At 37.0% G+C, this 22259-nt stretch overlaps 1 protein-coding gene across 2 annotated transcripts in view; it reads right to left on the reverse strand.

The window, feature by feature from the left end:
* Nucleotides 1-507: 507 nt before the first annotated feature.
* LOC114466795 (cadherin-4-like) overlaps nucleotides 508-22259 on the reverse strand; it is a 393955-nt gene continuing 372203 nt past the window's right edge. For both annotated transcript variants that reach the window (XM_028452546.1, XM_028452545.1), the window contains 6 exons: nucleotides 17214-17356; nucleotides 9934-10173; nucleotides 7788-8024; nucleotides 5494-5633; nucleotides 4417-4581; nucleotides 508-1697 (listed from right to left, as the gene is read on the reverse strand). In XM_028452546.1, coding sequence (XP_028308347.1) covers nucleotides 1491-1697; nucleotides 4417-4581; nucleotides 5494-5633; nucleotides 7788-8024; nucleotides 9934-10173; nucleotides 17214-17356 — 1132 coding nt within the window. In that variant the 3' untranslated portion in view covers nucleotides 508-1490. The remainder of the gene's footprint in view (nucleotides 1698-4416; nucleotides 4582-5493; nucleotides 5634-7787; nucleotides 8025-9933; nucleotides 10174-17213; nucleotides 17357-22259) is intronic.

A 22259-nucleotide genomic window follows, 5' to 3' on the forward strand; every position in this document is an offset into this window, starting at 1 on the left:
AAAGTAAACAAGTGGTATTCATTGGTCAAAAGTTAGGTTATTGGGATAAAAAGTGGCCAAAAAAATTTAAGAATTAACAAAAATTGGATAAAAGTGTCAAAAAAAAGGGAAAAAAAATAATGTTAATTGCCAAACGATAGCTGAAGTCTGAAAAAAGTTTTGAAAAGGGGAAAAAATGGGACAAAGAAAGTTGGAAAATGGCCAAAGGCAAAACTTAAGGTTTTCTGGGGGAATAATAATTTAAATTAAGAATCACTGAATTAACAGCTTTTACGCTGTGTCGCTGATAATGTAGTGGGCTGGTCTGGATAGAAAATGCCAGGGCTGAATTTTGGTCACAGTCAACCCCTGCCCCCATCTCTGGGTCCCCTCTGTGTGGTGAGCTTAAAACATGAAGCTCTCATCCTAGTTTCCCTGTAAATATCAAAATATCACACAAACAACAAAATAAAAATTTAAAACAGAAAAATGCTGCTTATCATGTTTTTTGATTTGTCTTTATTTCTGTTTTGGTTTTAAGTCAGTAAAAGTAAATAACCGCACCGTTTATTTGTTATTTTGATTTGGTTTTAAAACGGAATAACCAAAGAACGGACAGTACACGGATTATTCTTCTCTAAGACTGTGATTTCAATAATCAGCATAGATATGCCTGCTTAGAAAAGTGAAGAATTTGTCCAAAGACACACTTTATGTACAATACTTCTCCACAAAATCCCATTTGCAAGCCTGTTGCTGCTCCTCTGAAACTAGCGTAACATCTCCCGCTTCTACTGTAGCATCTTAAGGATGGGTAAGGATGATGAGGGCGGAGTTAAAGGGTCAGGGGTCAGATGGGGGTTGGGGGTAGGGTGGGTGTTTGGGGGGACGTTTAGGCCCAGAGAATGGCAACCAATCCTGAGTTAGCAGGAGTCTGCCGAAATACGCACCACTGAAGGCACTTTTTAAACAACAGTGCTTCTGTTCTAAGTAATTCAAGTTCAAAAAACAATAAACCTAAAAGTTGTCCATGAAGGAAGGACTTTCATACCTATGCTCAACATAAGCTTCCTCAGAGAGGCAGGCAGGGGGGTTGACTTTAGAGAACAAAAAAAAAGCTACTCACACTCAAGTAGAAACAGAATCAGATGAATGCAACGAATATTACATCTACAACAGCAACACAACGTGTAAGAATGCACGCTGTGAGGAGCCCAGCAGCTTCCCTTTCAGTCTTAGGCTTAGAGCAGGAGACGGTTGAGAAGCGTAACCCCCCCCAAACTGACTCATCGGGCTTGTCCTCTGTGGTGGGTAATTGGATTGGTTTGGTTGGTCAGTCAGTCGGAGTGAGCATGTCTCAGGACTGGGCATAGCATGGCAGGCCAGCTGACGGAGGGCGAGGGAGTGTGTGTGTGTGTGTGTGTGTGTGTGTGTGTGTGTGTGTGTGTGTGAGTGTGTGTTCGTGTGTGTGTGTGTGTGTGTGTGTGTGTGTGTGTGCGCCTGGGCTAATTTTAATCCTCGTAGCCTCCTCCGTACATGTCGGCCAGCTTCTTAAAGCGGGGGCCCCAGTCATTGAGGTAGTCATAGTCCTGGTCCCCCGTGCTGGAGGAGTTGAGGGAGCTCACGGAGCCGGCGGTGGAGCCGCTGCCCTCGTAGTCGAACACTAGCAGAGAGTCGTACGGAGGAGCTGTGGGGTCGTTGTCTGCTGCTCGCAAACCCTGCATGGAAAACACAGAGCAGAAACATATATTCACACTTTCAAGAATATTCTATTCCCATTATTATTGATACAGTAGGTGGAAATGTATTGCAACCCTTATCTTTTTGGGAAAAAATGCACAATCCGGATCCAATCTGGTAACCCTGCAATAGCCAGATTGATGTGTAGCCCCTCCCCTCCGGATATCCCGCCCTAAATCACAACACTGCCTCATGATTGATTCTAACCGTTTCGGTTTGGATTTTGTGTTTGTGAACACCAGGATAATCCATCTTGCAGGCAAGATTAACTATTCAAGGCAGGGTTGCAAACCCATGTCCTGACGTTTACCAAAACATTTTAGAGAGAAAAATTACTTTTTTTTTTTTTTTTACAGTTTTAACATGCAGTATAGAAATGGAACTGATTTTTTAAAGTTTCTTTCCTGCAAAATGCATGTTGTTTTTATGTAAATAATTAAAATTTATCAAGTTTAATCTGTGCTTGCAGATAGAAAACCTCAGTAGCTTTTAAACTCGACTTCATGCTTCTTCTTTTTTCACAATGGCGCTAATTTAAATGATAGCTATCTTTGTTGTAGCACCGTCTTATCTCTATGTTCTGCATTGTAAGCTTTGCCTATATGCTGTATGTGAATCCTTTCATGGTCAAAAATTTTAACAAAGAAAAAAAGCTGATAATATCATGCATTAGACCTTCCGTTTTAAAAAGTTATCTTGGAAACCCTGCATTGCTGATTTTGCATAGTGTCTGTTATAGCAGGGTATTTTTTTGTAGGGACAAATGAAATAGCAGAATGAATCACTATTATGGGACTCCTCCAGACTAATTCTTCGGGAGAAGCTCAGTTGCTTTAGATTTTGAGCTCTGTGTGCCTGAATACATTGCATCTTATCATATGTTATATATAAAATAACGCAGAAATGAGCAGTTTTCCTCATTGTGAGACTGAATCCTGATCCTCATTGGTCACGTTTACATGACAGATTTAATCCCATTTAATTCAGAATAAAAATCAAATCCTTTTTAAACTGACCTTGTAAACATTTAACTGCAAATGAAAATGTAATTCCGAATTAAGCTGAAATCCGAATTAGGTGGCTGGTTTATTCAGAATTTAATTCTGAATTAAACAATTTGTCTATCTTGTCAGCGTTTAGATCCGCTTTAAATTAATTACGGTTGTTCTGTGCATGCTCGGACAGGGTAAACCCATAGACCTATAGCGGAATTGAATAAAGCCGAATAAACCTGTTTTCCATGTAAACCTCAATTCGGAATTACTATTTAAACACGAGGCAGAATACGTTAATTCCGAATCATTTTAAAAAAAATTTAAAAAAACATTATGTAACCATGGCCATTCTTGTGAGTAAAGCCTCATAAATGATGTATTGTAGATTTAACTTTTAAAAGCCTACACTTGAGTCACACAAGGATAAATTAGGCCCATTGACTTCCAGGGATTAGGCAGGTGAAAGGAGGAGTGGACTCCATCGGTTTCAGTGAAAGAACATCCGATAGAAACCTAAAAAGCCTCAACCCCAGTGGGAAGACTGCGTGAAAGAAACACCATGTGTTTGCTGTGTTGGTGTTTAACCAGACTGCTGGAGCGAGATCAGGTGAGTATATATGTGCAAAAGAGAGAGAGAGTACAGAGGAGAGAGAGGATAGAAAGAAAGTCAAGGCTGGATGAATCAAAGCTGAACAGCTGCCAACACCTCTCGAGTGTGAACGTGTTGTCACGAGTCTGTCAATCAGCATTTTCTCGCATCAGTGTGCTAGCGCCAGTGGTTGTGAGTGTGACTGTGTGTCGGCGTGTGTGTGTGTGTGTGCGTGTGAGAAAATAAACCTGACAAAGTGAGAGTGGCTGTAAAGTCAAACAAAACTTGTTGTTCTCACCGCCATGCAGGAGCTTTTCGTATTGAACAGAGTCCAGAAATGAGTAATCACATTAAATGTCAGGTCGATGAGAAGTTAAAGCAGCGGAAGAACCAGATTGATGACTACTGAGCTGCTGTGAATGCACCATGTGTGTTAGGGATGCAACAATACATGATTCAATAAGTACTTCAGTTTTTTGGTCACAAATCAAGGTTCGGTTCTGATTGCTCGAGCCATCAAAGTGTTTTCAGGGTTAAGTGTTTTAAGTACATTTTAAAAAAAACAGCAAGGGATTAAGAAAGAGAGTTACTTTTTTTCATTTTAAACCCTTTTATTTGAATTTGAAGCAAAACAAAATTCAACAAATCTTAATAAAATACATACAAAATAAAATAACACTTACAAATGAAGTGCTTAATCCTGGCAGCCCATATACAAACTAGGGAAATATTACTTCAACAATAAAATAAATATACAAAAAGTAATTACTTTTAATAAATACCCCTACTTCAGTAAACTTAAAACTGGCCATTTATTTTGAAACATGGATCAACCACCGAAAATGGTTGTAAAGTGGAATATGTCTGAACGAAGGCACTGGGCGTGCTTTGTGATTGGTTTATTAACTAACGTGGCAGGGTTTCATAATCCCTGTGTGCAGACTCACAAGCACACAGACAAAAGATAGACATACAATGCACAGAGCATGTACGCCAAGCAGTAAAAACGGCAGTTCACAAGTCAGTAATGAACCGTGATGGATGTCCTGAACAGTTCAATATATAATTGAGAATTGTTGCATGCCTAATGTGTGTGCATGTGTGTTCACTTACCTCATGGATAAAATCCCCAATGTCTCCTGGGTGGGGCACCACAGGTCTGATGGGATATTGTGACTCTGGGATTATAGGACGTTCGTCCACCCTACGCACACCTGGAGGTTTGCTGATGATGTGCTCCAAGGAGTCCGGCTGCTGCAGTTGGCTCAGATCATAGTCCTACAGAACCACATGGGGAACAAAGGTGTGAAGAAGGCCAACATTAACCCTCCTATTATCCTTGAGGCCAATTTGACCCCATTCGATGTTCATCATTCAAAAAATTATAATTGACTTTTCTTTTTTTTTTTTGCTTCATATTTCATGACTTTTCCTAAGCATAAAATCATCATGATGATGTTTTTTCAATATGCTGAACGCATATTACACGTATAGGTGTTCCTCTGGGGTCAATTGGACCCCAATCTGTTTTAGCCATGTAAAACCTGTCTCTGTGTGACCCACGTGTGACCTTATATCCCCACATCTGCAGGTGTAGAGTTGATACAATTGAGTTTATACATGATATGGGGGTAAGGGGGATTTTGGAACAGCTCTTTCACAGTGAAAGCGAAGTAAAGGAGGATGTGTTTGAGACAGAGGACAAAAGGAGATAAAAATAGGCCAATAAATATGTTAATGAGAGGAAAGGTGGGAGAAGGGTCACCAACATCAATCAATATAGTTTATTATGTGAGTCATGAATGTGCACCCTAAATTAGAAAATATTTGGACGAGATCATCACAATAACCAATAGGGTTCATACTCTTGTGGTCATTACTGCTGTCTGTAAATTTGAGAAGATTTGGATGAAAACTATTGAAGATAAATTCATTCTAATTTAAAAGTTTGGCCTGATGGTGGCGCTATAGAACAGGTCAATGTTTCCTTATCAAGAGGTTATTTATGTATTCAACAAATAAACAAAGTGCCTGACACAAAAACTTGGTCAACAATTTTCCGACAATCATTTTCTGGACGCAAAAATTCCTGGGGTCAGAGTGACGCCAAGGATAAAATGTGTTAGTAATATTTGATTACAACAGAACAGTTAAGAAAGCATGTGCATTTTGTGCATCACAGGAGCTTACCTGGTCCTCCTCCCCTCCTCCCTCTTCATCATATTTGAGGATGTTATCTCTGACATCATCTTCAGGGTCAATGAGGAGTTGCTTTGTCTGTCTTTCTTTTTCTCTGCGCTTGATCCACACAACAAACAACAGCACCATACCTGCAAGCGTACACACAGGAAAGTGACCTTTAGGGTATGCTGCAACAGCCTGCAACAACACAACACAAAACAAAACAACACAACTGAATTTCAGGAGATCCTGTTTACTTACTCTCCCAACATTAGATTACAAATTTAGAGGACTGTAGCCAATCAGATGTCAGCTAAAAGTTGCTGCCTGGATGCTGAAATACTAACGCTAACCCAAACTCCAAGTAACATTCCTTGTATTGTTTCATTTGGCAATAAAACTTTTCTGATTCTGATTCTCATTGAACTTTTGACACTTCAGCACCTTGGCAGATCGATGAAGATAGCTAGAAAATTAGTGTTAGCTTAGTGGTTAGTCCGTGAGCAAGTTAGTTAAAAATGTACAAAACAGCCCTTACGAAAAATAACTTTATTCAAGTGTGCTTAGAGTATACATATTTTAAAATCAAAATCAAAAAGTATACTTTCAGTTTACATTTTAATGTGCACTTTAAAGCACATCATTTTATTATAATTGCAGTACATTGAAATTTAGACATAAAAGCACTTCATACTTGAATATACTGCCTAATAATGAAAATAAATAAAGAACAATCAATGAAAATGACTCATATGGAAAGGTGAGGTTGAGAAATCCAAAAAAACATTATATTCCACCCCTTTATAACACTGTTTTATCATTAAAGTAAATTCAGGAGCACATTGCTTAATGCAGAGCAGCACATATCACTATTTAAATATCGGTGGAGGAAAAAAAGCAGTTCCGAGGTCACATTACATTTAATATGTTAAGGTTAAATGTATTCAGACATTTTTTCAGGATATTTAGTTTGATCTCCTGACATATTTTGACTGTCAACTGCCAGTCTTCTTCAGAGGCATCTGTTGATCACTTTGATGTGTCCTTGACATCCGCGTAAAAATTCCAGCAAATTCCTCTTGTCTTCTTTTTGAATAATATGTTAAGGTTTCATTTATTCAGGAAATGCACTTTAATCTCCTGACATGTTTCGATTGTCAGTTGACAGTCAAAACGTATTACATCTTATAGCAAATATTGTCCGCTAATACCAGTGGGCTGATAATATCACCCATCTCAATCTTAAACCAAAGTAATTAAGAATTTATAATTCAGATTTCATACTTTATTTTGGAGTCAGTTCTAGGTGTTATTGCGCAGGATTGGTTTTTAAAACTGCTCATTTGTAGACAGTACATTACAAGACCAAAAACTGATGCGTTTTCACTGGTGCAAGATGCACATGGGGGGAGTAATGGGTATCAGATATGATATCGACACCCACTGCCTCCGCAATCAATGTATTGCTCAACCTCTGCTCTAGACATAATGTAATTAGCCTCCACAACTTTGTCTTTTTATGATCAATTCAATATTTGCACATCTTTCCTTCCTCGAACACATCAACCGTGAAGACAAAATGATCACAAATGACACACGTCTCCCGATAAGAAGCAAAAGGCAGCATGACATGACAAATGATCTTCTTTTCTACTCAATCCTTTTACAAAATTGCATAGTTAACTGAGTTCCCAGTAGCACAACGAGTGGATAACGTGCATGTTTCTCACAATCTATAATCTTTATAAACGATAACCTCCAGAATCAAGCTTAATTTCTTATTCTATGGTTGAAAGACTTGCTTTGTGGTCTTCTTGGTACTTTCTTTTTTACTTTATATTTTACATCAAATTTATCTGCAGGATATTTTTATGTTGTTGCACTTGTATTGAAAAAAAAAACAAAAAACATGAAGGTAATAAATTGCAAAAGTAGGTCACTCTCAAACTTGCAATATGACATCAAAGCCTGTAATTCCAAATTTGCAGGGTTTCGTACGATACCTGAAGAGGATAAGCAGTATATCATTTGTAGGGATGCATGCAAGCAGGAGAAGCAGTACAAATTCATCCAAAGACTTCACCATGCCAACGTTGAAGCGCAGACCAGCAGGGAAAGCCATTCATGCATTATAGAAAATATGTGTTTGGTGATTAACTTTTGTTGCGCTACAGCCAAATTAAAGTTTCATAACCCAGCCCTGGAATGCTTTTTTCTGTGGGAAAGGCTTGAAACTTTAACACCATCCACTTTGACATATCGTATAGCTGTAACGGGGCAGTGGGGGAACTTTTTTAACTCACTGAGCAGTATAATGATGCAGATCAGGATGGAGATGATGGCTCCAGTCCCCAGTCCAGCGGCTGCCACAGCCCCCAGTGTGGTGCAGTCTCCATTTTCATCACAGGGACACACCTTTACCTTGATCAGCGACCGGTTGGACAAGGGTGGGTTCCCCGAGTCTGACACGATTACAGGAACCTCGTACATTCCCGGTTCTAAATAGACCTGGTATCGCAGGCCAAGCCGTCCATAGTCTCCTGTGAATGAAGAGTGCAAAATCTTAAAAAAAGCCAAGTTTATTTGTAAAAGTCCAACTAATCATGTTTTTATTTTTTTTTAAAAAACCATCAGCAGATCTGAGATGGTTCAACATTCATAAACACTTCATCATTATAAATGTCATATTCATATTTTCCTACAATCCAAACTTAAAGCGTCTAGCCTAGATAATATTTTATTAGATAAAATCATAGCATTGGCCTCATAGATCAATGAATCAAACATTGTTTACTCCAAAAAGAAAAGAAAAAAGGTTGAAATGGCCGCACAAAAGTTTGTTTTGGTCTCCACCGTAAACACTCTCTTATTGACATTGTAGGAAAACTGAGATTGTGTGCAATGAAAAACTCTGCCAAAGTGACAAGTGAAATGTTTATCTTTGGGTTTACATAAAAATCTTGTTGAGTCAGATGATCTAACAAGTGAATCTGTAGCTGTGTTTCCATTACAGTTTTTCCTAAATTAAAAGCGATATTTCAAAAATTTCGACAAAGTATAATCGTGCTTTGAACATGTTTCCATTAAAGGTTGTTTTGAGAGGGAGCCTCGGAACTCCAGTGAAATCTCATCCCGCGAGACTTTGATGCAGGACGATGGACGCTCAAAACTCTGCTACTCACTCCTTATAACATTCTGCATTCCTTTGTTGTAATATAGCACGAATAACTTTTAAGTACAATGCTAAGAAATGTCTTCTGTTCACACAGACCGCACCATGGAGATATGACATGTAATTGTACAAAAAGTGTTTCCATTGCGCTTTTGCGATACATTTCAATATTGAAATGTCTGGAAAAAGTTTTTAGCAATATCTGAGTGTTTTTTCTCAATCCAGGTGATTCCATGACCAGTTTTTATTTCGCTACTTAGATTTTGAGCATTTCCAAGGGTAATGGACAACTCAACTATTGGTCTTGTCTGGCAGAAAACAGAATACATTATGGTAATAATAAAGCAAAAAACAATTCTATACATCCATCTACGGTACTCCACATCCCACAATCCCACAATGCAATGCGCAAAACCAAGTGAGCTGCATTTCTGACAATTTTTGTTTCTTTTTGAGTAAATGATTTATTGCTCTATGAAGCCAACACTGTGATTTTATCAAATAGAAAGATTGTCGTGGGTAGCAGCTTTAAAGAACTATTCTTGAATTGGACTTCACCTGTCCATAGAGCAGGATTTTTCAATCTTGGGGACGTGACCTCATGTGGGGTCGCCTGGAAATAAAACGGGGTTGCTTGAAATGTCTCGTAATAATAAAAAATAAAAAAGATACAAATTATATTTTTAAATGTATTTATTTATTTTCATATTTTTTTAATTAAAAAAATACATACATCTTTAAAAAAAAAATATATATATATATATATATATATATATATATTATTTTTTTCAATTTAAAATTTAGATTTACTTATTTTTTTATTTATGTATTTTGCATAATGAAACACAAATAGATACAGGTATACTGTGCAGGAAGAGGCAGAAAGCTCAGAGCTTAAATTATATATTAATATATATATACACACTTTCACTTTCTCAAATATAAATCTAGTTAAAATAAAAAGCAGTTTGGAAATATCTGAGCTGGCACTTTTTGTTACTTTGTGCACTAATTCTTACTACTCTGTATTTATAACACATTATAACAAATATGATCAAAAACTAATTTTAGAGAAAAAAAAAGTCTCTGGGGGTCGCCAGAAATTAGTATTTCTAAAAATGGGGTCATGGCAGAAAAAAGGTTGGGAACCACTGCCATAGAAAATCCAGTGTTTCACTAACGACTTAATGGAATGTGTTTTATTACTTATAATAGTGAGGAAATAATGAGGAAAAAAAGACCATTTTCCCCTACGTTTTGCTTCTACAACCGCTCACCACTGATCCGTGAAATAGTCCAGTTGCGCCTGATGCTGGACGGGAAGTTGGGCAGCTCAAAAACAAAAGGTCCAGCGTTGGGGTCCGTGTCTGCGTCGGCAGCGGTGATGTTTACACCGTGGACATTCTTGTTTATTCGCTCGCAGATCTGCGACTCCTTGGGTATGAGCGCAGGGGGGTTGTCGTTAATATCTATCAGATAGATCTGCAGTGTGCCTGTACCACTGGCTGGAGGAGAGCCTGGGGAGCAGAGTGAGACACTAAAAATCAGATCATGACAGGAGGAGAAGCACAGACGAGATGTGATGTGAAGGTTTGATTGAAAGGGAAGAAAAGAGAGTTAAAAGCCGATAGAGAAAGGAATAATCAAAGGGAATATATATAGAAAAAAAAGGCCAAAAAAAAAAGAGGTAAAAGCATTATTGTTCATTCACAGTGAAGGAACTGAGTCTTGAGCTGCAGGAGACTGAAATACTTCAGACAATTGTACTTTACAGTTCTTCTATTAGCCCTAAAGCCGACTCTAACCCTTCAGAGTCAGAGCGCATGTAGCAGAGTACGTCTGCATTCATAGCGAGGGCTTTTGTAGTAAAAAAGATGATTGCAAGACAATCAAACAAATGCACGTACTGCATATTTACACATAACTAGAGTGGCAATTCAATATTCTGTACATAAAGCCTTCTCTGTTGGGAGTAAAAACACCGGATTTTCCAACAAAAATAACAGCAGAAACTAACGGTGCTGAACTGCTGAACAAACTACTGACAAAACCAGTGCTGCAAAACTCATTTTAGTTCAGAGGCCAAATACAGAGCAGTTTGATCTCAAGTGGGCCACAGATTGTATGTAAGAAAACTAGTAATTTCAACATTGATTGCACTTCTACATATACATAAAAAATTAAATATGGAAGTAACCTACCATATCAGAGCAATAAGTGATAGATATCAGTCCTAACAGGATCTTTGCTTAACATTTCCTAGATTTTGTGACCAACTTCTATTAAATTCAGGGAAATATTGCCATATTTTGAGGAAAATTTAACAATTTTGTCAGAATTTTGAGTTTTTTTTACTGTTTAACACTAAAAATGAGTGCAATCGTGATATAAGCAGCAAAAAAACTGTAACACCCTGCAATTATTGTTGAGTTTTATTTACACAATGATTCATGTTTTCTGGTTTTGGCCCCCGGGTCATGAGTTTGACACAAGTGGACTACAGCAGTGCTTCTCAAAAGGGGGTGGGTACGTGATGGCATTACAGGGGGTACTAGTGAGAGAGAAAGAGTGGAAAAGTGACAAATGAAAGCATTCAAAATACAGGGTTTCGTAATGTTTACTATTTGTTAAAAATCATTATCATACTATTATATTACCAGAAACTCACAAAATGACAACAAAAAAAAACACACATAAGAGAGGAAAATATACTGAATAATAAAAATAACAGACAAACAACAACAAAATACACAAAATGACACCAAAAACACACAACAATACACAAAATGATGATAGAAATGATCTTGATTAAAACAGGAACTGAAAATACGAAGTTCAATCCCCGTCCCACATTAGGAAATGACAAAAACTGAATACATAAATCTATTCAGGAGGCACTAAATACAGTTTTATTCACTTTTTACAAAATGAGATCCTTTAAAATGTGTGTTCCTTCCAGCTTTATGCCCTATAATTGTTGTTTTTTCACAGAATTCTGAGCAAAATGTTGTAGTCGGACATAAGGGAGTACTTGAATTCAAGAGTAAGAGAAAAATGGGTACTTGAGCCAAAAGAAGTTTGAGAACCACTGGACTAAACAATAAACCTAAGTCTTTGGATTATTTTTCATAAAAGATTAATAATTAGAAATTGAACCTTTCTCTCTCTATTTTCGTGATCATTAGGGTCATATTCCAACTGGCCATCCCAGACTGTTGTTATTGAGCAGCTCGGTGTAAAAAGCAGTTTTTGGCTTAAGGTATAGTGCACCCTGAGGACATAGTTAGAACAATTGTTGAAATGTGGTCTGATGCTTTCTGTAAACACGTCATTACGGCTGCTGCTCTACGATCCCACTGTCGGTTTAGAATACAAGGACATGCACTGATGCACACACACACTCCAACCACAACAAAGCAGCAGACGACCATCAGCAACAGCATTTACACACAAGTGGGAATGAAACACTTAAGGCAATCAGTGAAAGACACATCTGAGCGAGAAGAGGAAAAATCCTTATAGTGGTGGAGAAATCCTCCTTGAAGGAATCTGCCTGACAGTCTAAAGCTCAGAAGTGTTTATTGAGTGTGTGTCAGGGGGGTGGCGACCCTTGGCTGCCTCCAATTACAAGTCATTTCCCCCCCCGTTATCCCCCACTGGCTCAGCCATTGCATGGAATCAAGAGACCCCAGGGCCCGTTTCAGGGATGCGATAAGGGCGATGTAATTTACACAGATTTATGCAAAGCTTACAAATCTGTCAATTAAACAAGGCAATGGAGCAAGACGCGCACCACAAGGAGAGTAAAATAGAGCCGTAGAGAGGATAGAGCACCATCTGGAAACCAATACCATTACAAATGCTATAGATTAACGACAGGTGATATCAACAACAATTATATCTCGATATTTGTCCTCAAAATAGTGACAATATTAATATTTTAGTTTTTGTCAAGTTTTACAAGAGGGACAACTGTAGGTCAAAGTCACTGATGCAAAAATGTTTTTAGGATTGTCTTTTATTCACAGCCAGCTGCAAAATATCAACATGTAGCACCACTTTTCACTATTTCTAATGGGGCTTGTTTTAGTGCAGGAGCCTGGATGGACAGTTTAACACACTCTGTGTTGGACTTTATGCTGCTGTTCTTTATGGAAGAAGTTGGTTAAGTAGCTACTCCTACAACTTGTATTTTAGTGCAAAAAAGGCGTTCAATACATAATAAATACAGATATAAACAATTAATTCTTTTTTTATTCTGCTTATGAATAAATAACAGCTTCGATCATTTAATTATGACAAAACATTAAAGATTTCAGGATAAAGGAGCCAAGAGAAGAACCTACATGTTGAAGTATTTCTTCAATAATCTATCTGGTGTTCACTTTTACGACCTTGCAGAATTTGATCCTTAAATGACAATCATTTAGGAGAAAAAAGGTCCAATGCTAAATCATATCAACACAGTAGCAAACATTTGTAGATAGTCAAAAGAGGATATTTAAAACTCCACTAAGAATTTAATTTTATTACAATCCTTCATTGTGTCATCTACTAATAACTCGGACTAGGGTTGTGACGATCCATCGATTTGGATTGATTGACTGATTAACTGACTGATTGTTAAAGCGAAAATCCGATCAAATTGATGGAAACTCAAACTGTCGACCAACATCAGAGAAACACAGCACGGGTCGTTTTTCTGTTTTTGTTAAAAAAATATTTGACTTTCATTCAAATGTCTGAAATGTCTCAACAATTAGTGTAAATCAAATCCAAAGATTAAAGTTGGTTGGTATTTTTTTTTCTAGCTTTAGGTGAAATATAACGGATTGTGTTAATTGGTATTACTATTAATATTGTCTTTAATCAATCGAAGACTCCTGAATCGAATCATCGTGGCAGACTTTGTGATTTCAGCAAATATTGTACCATTGTCAAAGTAATGGATGTCATATCGTATCATCATGAAACTGGACATTTACAACAATACTAATAATATTATTAATAGCTATTAATAGTTATGGAAATCTGATTTGTGTATGACTAACCTTAAAAACATAAGCTTAAATTTCATCAAGTCATATTCTCATCATTTTGATTTAGTTTTAATCGTCTGACGAACGCAAACGGTAAATTTTTAGTTTGATCAGTAGAATACTTCATAAAAATATGAACAATTGAGTGAGGGAGGTATGTGGTGATTTTTCAGCATCCCTATTTTTCTTCCATTTTCAGCTTCTATTATCTCAGGAATTACACCACATAGAAAACTGAAATGCGGTACAGTAATACAGCTCCACCTAATCTCAAAAATATCTGCTATACATTCTATCTGGTGAACATACCAGTCCCTCAAAATTGGAAAAGAGTTGGTCAGTAAACAACTTTACAAATACCTCAGCTCCCTGTAATTTCATCAGTGTTGAGCTATGTACAAAGACTCTTAACAGTCTCTTAAAATCTGAAAAAAACACTTTTCTTTGACTATTTTCATTGGCCCATAAGGGATATAAAACAATTTTTCTTCATGACACATCTTCATTTTGGACCCAACTTTGGGTTATTTTACCACTATTGAAAATCCTTTACATGAGGTCATTGTAGCTTGCCTCTGTGTTTTATAATCATTTGTTGTTTATTCGTTTTTCACTAGTAACAAACGCGATTCCAGCGACTCAATCAAATGAGTCACGTTGCTTGTAGGGAGGTTGCGTCATTTACATTGACTTTGAATGTAATCTAGTTGCTAGAATCGCTAAAGTCGCGTTCGGTGTGAACGCAGCTTAAGGGTTTACACATTTTTCAAAGATTTATTGACCATGAGTTCTGACAAAACTTTATATACTGTATATATATATACTAGATGAACTAGATATAGTTTTTGTTCACATGTATTTTTTTAATTGGTCATAGTCTCGTTAACTGTCACTGACAAAAACTATGACCAACGGTAAGGATGACAATATGGAAAGGATTTCATCACGTATGCACACACTAAACTACAACTGTGGGGCTGATTAATGCACTAATCAATAACATATGCTGGTGGACAAACATTCATGCACACACAGACACACACATACACACAAGCCTCTTCTGGTGGTTTGATAATCCCACCTATGTGTAGTAGACACGTGGAAGCAGCTTGCCAAGGCTGATAGGAGAATTACGTGGCTTTAATCAGCTAAGTAAATAATTATGCACGTGTAAAGTCCTCAACTGGATTTATAACAAGAATATAGCAAGAATCTGTAAAAAAAAAAAAAAAAATCCTGTGTGTATACCTTCTTTAGGAGGAAAACATATGAAAAAGGTCAGACACAGGCCAATGTTGTCAAAAGGGTGACATAAAGCTGCATCTTTCTTCCTCTACTGTCTACAGCTCTCACTGTAATCCCTCCCGTGTTGTGACGGCTGGTACTTCGGCAGCGCCCACCAACACCATCTAACAGCGAACCCTCACTGCTTGTTAGTGACACCGAATGTTGGTGGTAACACACCTGTGTACGTACGACACATTACTGAGGTGAAATAAATGAAACGTGAACGTGTAAATGAAAGGATCCACAAACAAGATGTCTATTTGTTTAAAAACCAACCAAATAACAACACCTGTCAAATGTCAACTACTAATCCGACGGCTTCTTACTTTCTGAAGGGTATAAAAACATGATGCCTGACACTGTCAATCATTACTAAACAGGAGCTCATCCACACTTCTAGAGATGGTAAAAAAATAACGCCACAGCACATAAACCTCTGTAAATAAACCTTAAAGTCATTCATTTAAGTTTGGTGCATCATACTTCAGTGGATCAACACAAAGTGACAGGCTTTTCAAATGACAAAGTTCATTCATTTAAAGCACATGTCAAACTCAGGGCCCAGGGGCCAAATCCGGCCCTTTAAATCAGTGGTTCTCAACCTTTTCAGCCTGCAACCCTAAAAATAAAGGTTCCAGAGACCGAGGACCTTAAATGTACCTGAAGGTGGTTGAACACAGACATGAACACTGAAGAACAGTCATGTGGAGACAGAGTCATCTATAAGAGGGAATAAGGAGGAGAGCTTTTTGGGGCCCATCCATAAAGTCAGCAAAATAATGATCCATTGTTCTATGAATCTTTATTTACTTATCTGAATAATATACACTGTTATCCAAGAAGTGTTTTTTTTTTTTTTTATCCGTGCCATATATAGTCATCTTAAAGATGTAAATCCTTGTTTTAATCAAAAATAAAATGGGTTAAAAGTGAGCAAAAATGGTGGAAAAGGTGATTTTTAAAAAAAACCACAGAAATTGGTTAAAAGTTGCAGACAAAAAGTGGTACAAAGGGTTCAAAGTGTCAATATTGGAACAATTACTTTAAACTGGCAAATAATGGGCATGACAAATCTTGAATGTGGTTAAATTGGCAAAAATAAGCATGAAATATGGTATAAAGAGGTTAAAAGGGACAATAAGAGGTCAACATATGCAACATTAGGTGGGAAAGGTGGTGAAGAGGGTTTACAAGTGCTATGATGGAAAAGTGGCAAAAAATTAGAGTAATGCAGCAAAAATGCATTAAAATGATAAAAAAAAATATGGCAAAAAAAGTGATGAAAACTGATTAGAATATTGCAAGTTTGGTGTAGTTGTCGGAAAAGGGTAAAAATAAAAAAAAAAATTTAAAAATGGGCTTAAGTTCTTAGTTTTTTTGAAAGCATCTGGCAACTCCCTCCCAGTGTCTCGCGACTCCAAATGGGGTCCTGACCCCAAGGTTGAGAACCCCTACTTTAAAGCATCACAATTTGTCTTGAGAAATAAAAAAATGATATCTCAGCCCCTCAAAATACAAAAATGTAATTACAATCCACAATATTTGCAGAGCTCAGTTTTCCAGATGTTATATCACATGACGGCCGTCATTTTTAATCTCAAATTGTTGAAAGAACTCTTAATTTTTCCAAAATCTGGCAAACTTTCCTCAAATTACGCCACAAAATTTCCCTAAAATCATGGAAATTTAAGTGAATATCCTGCAAGGACTGATACACTCACATGCTTATAATTTATATTTCATCTATACATCAAAGTGTAAACCAGAGCACCTTAATGTTGAATTTACTTTTTTCCCACCTAAAATCTGTGGCCCACTTTAGCTCAAACTGGTCCGTATTTGGCCACAGAACTAAAATTAGTTATGACACCCCTGATTTAAACAAATAAATGAGCTTTATTTAATCATCTACATTATTTGAAAACAACAGGAACACATTTTAAAGTGATTTAATAAGAATTCAATTTGCTTTATGGGATTTTTTTCAACAAGGGACATTTAATCAAGTACTTTTAGATTAACACCGTTTACTTTCTTGTTGAAGTACGTCAATCGCACTGAAATGGATGTTTGAACACTTATATTTTTAAGGTTATTAGAACATTACACCTAAAATGAGTTAATGGGGTAGTTATACATGCCGATGACTGTTTTTAATGGTGTGAAATGAGCTGTAGATGTTTATTAAACTAAGTAAAGACTAAAAGGAAAACTTAACACATGGCTCTTACCGTTGTCTGTAGCCAGAAATGTGGCTTCATATATGTTGTTTTTCACGTAGATGGACTCGCGGTCGAGCACTGCAGTGGTTACTATCTGACCGTTGGATCTGTTGATGGATAACCAGTCCGCGGGGTCGTTCAGCTTTGAATACCTGAACACACGCAAGGACAGATCGATGAAGAGGTTAGCATTGACGTTTCCATGTTTACAAGGCAATTATAAATTTCCCTTACTCCTGTGAATACACAGATTGCCTCCAAACACACACAATAGCAAAATCACAGCGGCCTGACCTTCACACAGTTTAATTCTTCATTGACTTCCCCTCCAGAGCAGCCTACAGTCAATTTCACCTCATTTTTCACTCCTGTGTATCAGACATTGAAGTCAATTACCTTCCTAGTTAAGTGCAGCTGCAACGGGTGTGTAAGTGTGTGTATATGTGTGTGTGTGGGTGTGTGTGCCTCATGCACAACATCAACGAAGTGTTTGCTTGAGCCAGGGAAAGCTAAATTGCCATAGTAGTCTATATTCAAGCAACAATAGGTTCCCTATTTGCACTAGTGTGATTGTTTCTATAAGGATGGTGTGTGTTGTCAGAGAAATTGTGTGTGTGTGTGTGTGTGTGTGTGCGTGTGTATAGTCAAAGTGTTCTCAGGTGTGTGTCATAAGCGGAGTTTGAGATTTTTGCCAGGGGGGAAAAAGAAAAAATACAATTAAATATAAAGATCATCTTCAAATTTGTGTCAACCACAATGTGTGTAACATATACAATAATGCAAAAATGATTAGTGACATAATTGATAATGTTGACAACAAAAATTTGAGTCAACGCGTCATTAAATGGTGTAAATTCAGGATAAAATCAGACCGGCGGCAGCTTTCTGCTTCATTTTTGCTGTAGTACCATACATGAACTGCCGGAAGAAGAACCAACCTAAAGTTCTTAAAAAAACAATAAGTGAATGCATATATATTCTGTAGAGTTACTTTGTTTCATGGCACTTAAAACATGTGTATATTATGTACATTATATTAAGAATTTAATTTTTTGAATGAATTTGGAAAAACAGTCATGAAAACTTTTGACCACTCGGAGGGGCAATGCTCACCCTGCCCCCTGCACGGAAAACTAAACTCTGTGTATGAGTGCAAGGTCAAAGTCCTTAAGTCTGTTAACTTTCATACATCGGTAACTCCTGGCCTTTTTTTGCTCGTAGAAATTAATTCTCATCACCTTAAATGTGCATCACTTTTGCTCATTGAATTAAATCATACATATATTTATCTAATTGCACACGCCTACATCCTCATCAATCACAGGCTCTGACATCCCTCTGCTGTAGAGGATGACATTTTAATATGCTATCACAGATTCTGTTCCATATTCGCGCCAACCACAATGTGTGCAACATATATAATAATGCAAAAAATGATTAATAACATAATTGATAATGTTAACTACAAAAATGAATCAGGCCGGCGGCCGCTTCCTGCTTCATTTTTGCTGGGCGCAGTGTCGCTTCACCATTTACATTGTGAAGAAGAATTGCGCAACAGAAGAACCAACCTAAAGTTTCAAAAGTTTGGTTCCATTTCATTGAAAAAGTATACTACACGTAAACACCTGAGGTAGAACAAACGTTTGTGACATGAAACTAACAGTTATGTGATAGAATAAAATTTCAACATGGGTTTGAATGGTTGGCACATCACATGGTTTTATCTTTTAGCCTTCTTATATCCATTTTTAATGAGTATCAGAACGAGAGTTACAGAGAGATGTAGGGTGCATTCTTGAAAGGACTCGAGCGCCAAAAATAACAACAAACAAATTCATATATATTTTGTACAGTCAGTGTGTTTTTTGGCACCTAAAATATTTTTATAATATGTACATTATATTAAGATTTGTTTTTATTTCGACTGAATTTCAGAAAAGTGTAAAGAAAACTTTTGCTTCCCCTCCCCCCACCACCCCGCACACTCTGTATGGTGTGTGTGTATAATCACATGCAGGTGATAGGATCTTTGTCCTGTGGTCGCTGTGTGGGTGACCCTCGCTTTGAATAAAGCACCATGATGGAACACAAGATCATCTTCATAGATTGGATACAAATCTCACGCCAATCTGACTTTTCCTCTCTCTCTCTTTCCAGCGTTGTCACTTTCATCTTCTTTTCCCTGTTCCAGGTTTTATCCAATTGGTCTGAACTCACGCCACCTCATTTTATTGTGAAATGCATTGGCATTCATACATCTTTTCATCCCTGCCTGTATCATCTCCTCCTTGTCTCATTTGCTCGCTGACACAGAGTTCATCGACTGTCACCTTTCTTGGATGCAATCTCACTGCAGTATGTGAAACATCTTTTTTATTTTCCAGCACAGGAATCTTTGGCCTTACTAAACAAGGTTTTAGAATCTATTTGATTTCATTTACTGAATGTCACTTCAGATACAAAGACGTGCTATTATATAACGTACGCATTCAGCTTTTAAATCCATGCCAATTAAAACTACAAGAGTAAATAACAAGTGGAACATTGATGACAGATGATGATGATGATGATGATGATGACGACGACGACTAATGCGCGCTGATTATTTCTAAATGCAGGAATGTAAGAAGTTAATAAAATCAGGCTTTCCACACAATCAAACATTATAATGAGGTGAAAAAGAGAGATTTGAACTGTGACTCAGACAGGAAAATGTGTCCGATCTTTTCCCTGCAATAATCTGATCAAATCAGCCTGTTTCATTGTTTATCAACAAAGGCATTTCAAACTAAAAATGCGCTTTATCATTTTCACGAATTTCAAAACCATTTTGAAGTGTTAGGAAAACTCTAGATAGCCCCAAAATAATGGCATCATGGCCCAGTCCGCCTCCTTGGCTTCAGACCGCCTTCATTCATAGACTACGCGCTTTTGGTTGATACGCACAGTGGGCGTGTCAGGAGCCTGGACCGGATAATACGCACAGGAAAGAGGCACGTATATATACTGTATACAAACATAATACCATTCTGTATCAGGTTGATAAATGGTAAGAAAAATGGTAAAAGAAAGGAAGAAAAAAAAGAGGGGAAAAAAGAAGAAAAAGAAAAAATAAGAGAGAAAAAAGTTTGACAAATGGTAAGAAAGATGGCAAAAGAAACAAGAAAGAAAAGAAAAAAAAGGTGAAAAAAGAAGAGGAAGAAAACAAAAAAAGAAAAAGGAAAATAAAAAGGAAAAAAGAGACAAAAAAAGAGAAGAGAGAAAAAAATATTAAAAAAAGAAAAAAGAAAGAAAAAAAAAGAAGGGGAAAAAGAAAGAAGAGGAAAAAACAAAAAGAAAAAAGGAAAGGAAAAAAGAGAAAGAAAGAAGAAAAATGAGGAAAAAAGAGGGAGAAAAAAGATTGATAAATGGAAAGTGAATCTTTATAAAAATGCATAAACTCCTATGCTATACATTTCAGTCGACTGTATAATTCTGTAACAAAATTTAGTCGATTACAATCTTGTTATTTTGTTGACTAAAACTATACTATACTCAAAATAGTCCTGATGACAACATTTTGACTAAAGCTAAATTATAATTTCCTGTCAAAATTACCACTGCCTACTTCCTTATTTGTGTTTGATTAAATTATGTGTGTATTTTTGTTCTACATGTAGACGAGGGATGGACCGCAGCGATGCGTTGTGTTAAGAGAGAGAAGGTGTGGACAGAGGAAGTAATCTCCTCCCTGCAGTGAAGGAAGTGGGATTTCCCCAGCAGGCAATGGGCAGGATTCCAAGCGTAACGCAATGCGGGAAAGGGGAAACGCAGGGATGACATTCCCACACTTTCACACAGTTTCACACAGGATACCCGAGACCAAAGCCGCTGCCTGGTGGACTGTGAAATCACCACCAAGACTGCAGTGGGTCCATCACAGTAGGAGGGTGGGAAAAAAAATGGTGTGCCAAATAATCAAGAATGGATGAACGTAGAAAAAGGAACAAGGAGAAGTGACATGTGGGATGGGATCTTGATGTTTTCATTAAAATGGACTCGATAAGAACATCTACAGTGATAGTGTTTGGGTGCTTTACAGTAACCACTGATGTCTTTTTTTCATTCTCTCCAGTTTTCTTCAATTTGAAATGCTGTGTCCTCCAAAATACTTCAAAAATACTTTTGTCAAGAGTGCTTTATTATTACGGATTCACTGTTTTCTTTGTGAAGGTAAATCGGGTTAAAAAGATAGTTTAAGAACAACACTTTAAAACTACAGAAAATAAAATAAATCCTGGAAAGCACAAAATCAAAAACTGCCAGTACAATGAGAAAAAAGCAAGAGTTCCTTTAACTTTAATGGGAATAAAGAAGCGTAATGGAGTGGATGTAGAGTCCCGAGTGGTACTACCAACATCAACGTACAGTACCTGTCTGTAAAATTCTAAAAATTCAACATCCATAATTTTATTTGATTGTTTACTTGTTAAATGTATCAGAATGTACATTTATATTTGGAAGATAGCAAACAAGAAGCCCTGACTAGTTGATAGCTGATCATCATTATTCACACTTTAAAGGCTTGGAAGAAATGTCTATCTCCATTAATAACCATACAGTAGGTCCAAATGTAGCCGTACGCCCATTTTTTGTTTTTTAAATCCCGATGAAATGTGCACCATGGATCTTGTAATTACGCAACAAATCTGACAAAACTCACTCAAATTTTATAAATATTGGTCATTTAAAAACTGAGATTTTGATTTTTTTTTAATTTTGCCAATAAATGATTCAAATAATGAGATATAGAGGGACTTTAGTATTTGATCGTTACCACCTTTGACGTACTTGTCAGTAATTTCATTTGCTTGATTCGTAAATGTGGCTTGCTTGCCAAAATGATCAGAATGTGAATTAATATTTTGTAATAGTTTATAGCTGAGAGAATAAAAAGCACAATGCATTCACAAAATTTACAATGTCATCTGCTTTGAACCACATGTTTTGTATCTTTAGCTATCAGACTCCAGACCAGCTCCCAGTTTTCAGTACAGGAGGCCAGGATTGAGA

Source organism: Gouania willdenowi, chromosome 7, assembly GCF_900634775.1.
Source record: "Gouania willdenowi chromosome 7, fGouWil2.1, whole genome shotgun sequence".
In the NCBI taxonomy this organism is placed as follows: domain Eukaryota; kingdom Metazoa; phylum Chordata; class Actinopteri; order Blenniiformes; family Gobiesocidae; genus Gouania; species Gouania willdenowi.